General features: G+C 35.1%; 1 protein-coding gene across 1 annotated transcript in view; it reads left to right on the top strand.

Annotated features, from left to right (window-relative positions):
- LOC107738368 (elongator complex protein 5-like) overlaps positions 1-3,083 on the top strand; it is a 9,941-nt gene extending 6,858 nt beyond the window's left edge. Inside the window, exons 4-8 of the mRNA XM_016550119.1 lie at positions 472-683; positions 809-984; positions 1,732-1,827; positions 1,914-2,014; positions 2,661-3,083. Of these exons, the coding sequence (XP_016405605.1) occupies positions 472-683; positions 809-984; positions 1,732-1,827; positions 1,914-2,014; positions 2,661-2,769 (694 nt within the window). The 3' untranslated portion in view covers positions 2,770-3,083. The remainder of the gene's footprint in view (positions 1-471; positions 684-808; positions 985-1,731; positions 1,828-1,913; positions 2,015-2,660) is intronic.
- Positions 3,084-4,202: the final 1,119 nt, after the last annotated feature.

Genomic DNA, 4,202 nt, shown 5'->3' with positions numbered 1-4,202 from the left:
CCCATTATTTTAATTTTAGTTTTAGTATAACATTATAATACCATTCATATTTTTACTTTTTTTATAATTTAAAGAAGAAACCAATCCGATGTATAGTTGGCATTTGAGGCTTAATACTATAGAAAAGCTTAGGTTTTTCAGTTAGAGTGTTTTCAGCTTGTTTATTTTCATATAAAAATACGGCATGCAGTTGCATCAAACAATGGTATAAACATCATAAATTGTGATAATCGTAATTTATAATCGCAATTACAATTTCAAGGGAATAATCGACAATTATGATTTTTGTCATAATCGTGCAGGCTTAATGGTAAGACACATCAATTTTCAATATCAAGCAGCAAAACTAGCTGTTTTGTACAGCTAAAAGACCGGAAGCTAGACCCATAGAATTTACAAATAGCCCATTTTTACGGCAAAAAAAGGTGGATAGTTGATGCCACTGAAATGCTTGATCTGATCTGTTTAAAGGCTTCATTTTCATAAGGGTTTCCCTGATCCTCTCGGCTGGACGCGCAGATCATCTTTCACCGTCGAGCGGTTCGCTTCTCAACACATAACTCAGCTCATCAAAGACACGCAGCAAGCCAAAGCATCAGTGCTTGTTGTTGACTCCCTCTCATTGGTTTTGAGACATCATGACCCTCTTGTCTTCTGTCAGACACTTCAAGAGCTCAGGAAAGGTGAAACGTTTTTCTCCAGAAACACTTTCACAAACTGTGTTGCTTCTATAAATACTGGCTTTTGATTGTTGTCATTTTAGATCTAGGAAATAATGCTCTTGTTTGTGTTTTCCACTGACCACTAGGAGGAGTTATTAAAACTATCATCGGCCTCCTGCATTCAGACTTGCATCAGCAAGGCATTGTGGGTATTGTGTGCTACTTGGCCAGTACTGTTATCTCTGTGGCACCTGCAAACAATGAACGCCATTCTGTGGCAAAGACCACAAGACGCACAAAGTCAGGCAAAGTCATGCAAGAGGTAAGATATGTGACCCTGGAGCACAAAACCAGTCATAAGTAGCACAGGTATATTTGTAGCAATAACCAACAACACCAGGGTTGCCAGGTTTTCACAAGAAAACCCGCCCAATCACTACTCAAAACTAGCCCAAAACTAGCCCAATCGCGTTCCGGGGGGTAAAATACAAGCTTTTTGGTGGGGTTCCCCTGCTAAAATTCGCATTCCAGGGGATAAATATCATGTTATTGGAGTCGCTTCAACCCGCGGACATGAAAAACAACCCGCGGCAACTGTGTTAAAGTAGCCCAATTCCGTGGAAAAAACGGCGAACTTGGCAACACTGAACAAAATATCGATTTTTATTTTATGCCAAAAATCATTAGGATATTAAGTAAAGATCATGTTCAATGAGGATATTTTGTAAATTTCCTACCGTAAATATATAAAAATTTATTTTTGATTAGTAATATGCATTGCTAAGAACTTAATTTGGACAACTTTAAAGGCGATTTTCTCAATATTTAGATTTTTTTGCACCCTCAGATTCCAGATTTTCAAATAGTTGTATCTCGGCCAAATATTGTCTCGATCCTAACAAACCATACATCAATGGAAAGCTTATTTATTCAGATTTCAGATATGTATAAATCTCAATTTCACGAAATTGACCCTTATGGCTGGTTTTGTGGTCCAAGGTCACATTTGAGGTTTTAGTCTGAATAAACATGAGATTATAAACTGATTATCTGGGAAATAATTTTCTAGGAAGAGTATTTCAGTGTATGCAAGGACGCAACTCTTTCAGTACAGGCCAAACCACGTCAGCCTGGACATGTACAGAAAGAGCGAGATGTGTCTGAGGTGAGCAAAGCCGCTTTGGTTTTCAGAGCACCTTCAGCTGGAGGTTTTGCATTGTAACTGTTTGTCTTTTATTGTGATGTGATCAGGCTGATCCAACATCAAACCTGACTTTCAATCTGCGTCTGTCTGAGGAGGAGAGAAAAGCCAAGGAGAAAGTGGCACTGCCGTTTGTATTTAGCCAAGAAAAGTAAGAGACCTCAACTCTTGTAAACGCTGTTTTAGTATTATTTTTATACTAGAGTTTTATTAATATTTTAAATTATCTTTTTTCAGTTTTATTTTTAATTTGTTGAAATTTTAGTAATTTTGTGTTCTTTTGTCTTTTTTTAAAAATTAGTTTTAGATTTTTAGAGTTTTTTTATTTGTTTTAGACCTCGGTTGCTGTAAACAGTGTTGTATTAGTGTTATTGATATATGTTTCTAGTTTTTGTAACGGCTTGTAACACCAAAGAGAAAGAAAAACTTGAAATCGCATCATATGACCCCTTTAATATTTTGAATTAGCTTTTTTTTTTTTTTATTGCATTTTAATTTTAGTTTACATTTTAGTATTTTATTTTTTATTATCTTTACTTTTTTAATTTGAATATGAATGATATTTCATATTTTTTATTAAAGGGGTCATATGGTTTATATTTTAATATGTATAAAAATTTTGTAATATTCAGATTTGATTTCACTTTATATCAGTTAATGAAAACAATTTTTAATACTTTTAGTTTTAGACAACAATAGCAACGCTGGTTGTAAATAATAATTTTATATAAAATGCTTATTATATATAAAAAATCTACAAGAGTCTTTTATGCTGCACTCTGTTTTTTTCCCCGCAGAAAATCAGCTCTTCTGAAGCCGACTCCTGGCTCCGGGAGGATCGTGTACGAGCCTGACGACAACGACGACTTTGACGAGGAGGATCCAGATGATGATCTTGATGTGTGAATGAAGACCGCCCACATCATGACCTAAATCTGTGAATGTCATAACCATCTTCATAAATATATTTATTATTTTTTATTTTATTATATAGTCTGTGGCTGTCTGTTGTCTATCAGCTATTACGAGGCCAGGTTTGAGAACAGATATGAATTGATGAATCACTGTTCTTAGTAATGTTATGCAGTTTTTGTATTGGTAGTAAAATTGGAGGATTAAAAAAAACTCTCATTGGAAAATATTTTAAGTCTTGATGAAGATCTTTATTGACTTATTACTTGGCTAATTTTGTTCAGTTTTTATACATGTAGACATGGAGGGGCAACTTTTCTCTTATCGGTTGAGATCTTGACCAAAGCTCTCCAAACCTTGTCCAAAGTGAGGTCCAACATGATGCTCCAAACTAAATAAATTACAATAAATGATCAATAACATATATATTAAAAGTCAACTATGCATACAAATTTTATTTCAAGTTTTCACATACTTAAAGGGATAGTTCCCCCTAAAATGAAAATTAAGTCATGTTGACTTGTAGCCGTTGACTTCCATAGTATGGAAAAAATACAATGGAAGTCAACGGTTATCATCAACCGTTTGGTTACCAGCCCAGCATTCTTCAAAATATCTTCTTTTGTGCTCAACAGAAGAAAGAAATTCTTATTTGGAACAATATGGAATGACAAGTGAATAACTTGCTCTTAACGATGTAACATGCGGTAAGGGCTACTGAACGGATCTTTCTGGTGAACAAAGATTTGATTCTAATGAGTTGAATTATCACTCACTGTTGTTCATCGAATTTTTGCGGATCAAATCCATTCATTTTAATAGGAGTCCACGTGACTGGGACTTTCGCGTGAGGGCGTAAATTTAGCTAATTTTCCAGTTGGTAATGCAAATTCACTGCACTGACCAACAGAAAGCTTCTTGGTTTGAAAGTAATTTTTGTGTAAAATGACTCAGAAAAAGAGTCACTTGTCGCAGACTACTGGTGTAACGACGTAACATGCAGAAAGGGCTACTGAACGAATCTTTTTGGTGAACGAATTCAAAAGTCGATTCATCACTTATGAGTCATTCATCATTTACCGTTGTTCTGCGAATTTTCACGGACAAAATCCAGTCATTATAAAACGGATAGTTCCGGTCCTTGATTCTGATTGATTGAGCCAAGTTCGAAGCTTTTGTAAAGTAGCTTTTGTTTATATTTGTGTGTTGCTCGGCAACCACTTTGTTGGAACCACAACTGTTTCTGAGGAACTACATTAATTGGCGGAAGAATAACGTTTTTATTTATATCATTGCACTTTATTTGCTCTGTTTTATTTTGTGAAACCTTACTACGTATATGGAATAACCGTTTTTTAAAAGCAATAAGCCCCATGAAGCCGTGGTTTACAGTGAATTTATAACAGCTCCGCTTCGCGTCATGCCTA

This window comes from Sinocyclocheilus rhinocerous, unplaced genomic scaffold, assembly GCF_001515625.1.
Source record: "Sinocyclocheilus rhinocerous isolate Xijiao unplaced genomic scaffold, SAMN03320098_v1.1 scaffold1065, whole genome shotgun sequence".
Lineage (NCBI taxonomy): Eukaryota > Metazoa > Chordata > Actinopteri > Cypriniformes > Cyprinidae > Sinocyclocheilus > Sinocyclocheilus rhinocerous.
Note: the sequence above shows the minus strand (reverse complement) of the source record. Positions and strands in the feature narration are given on the sequence as shown.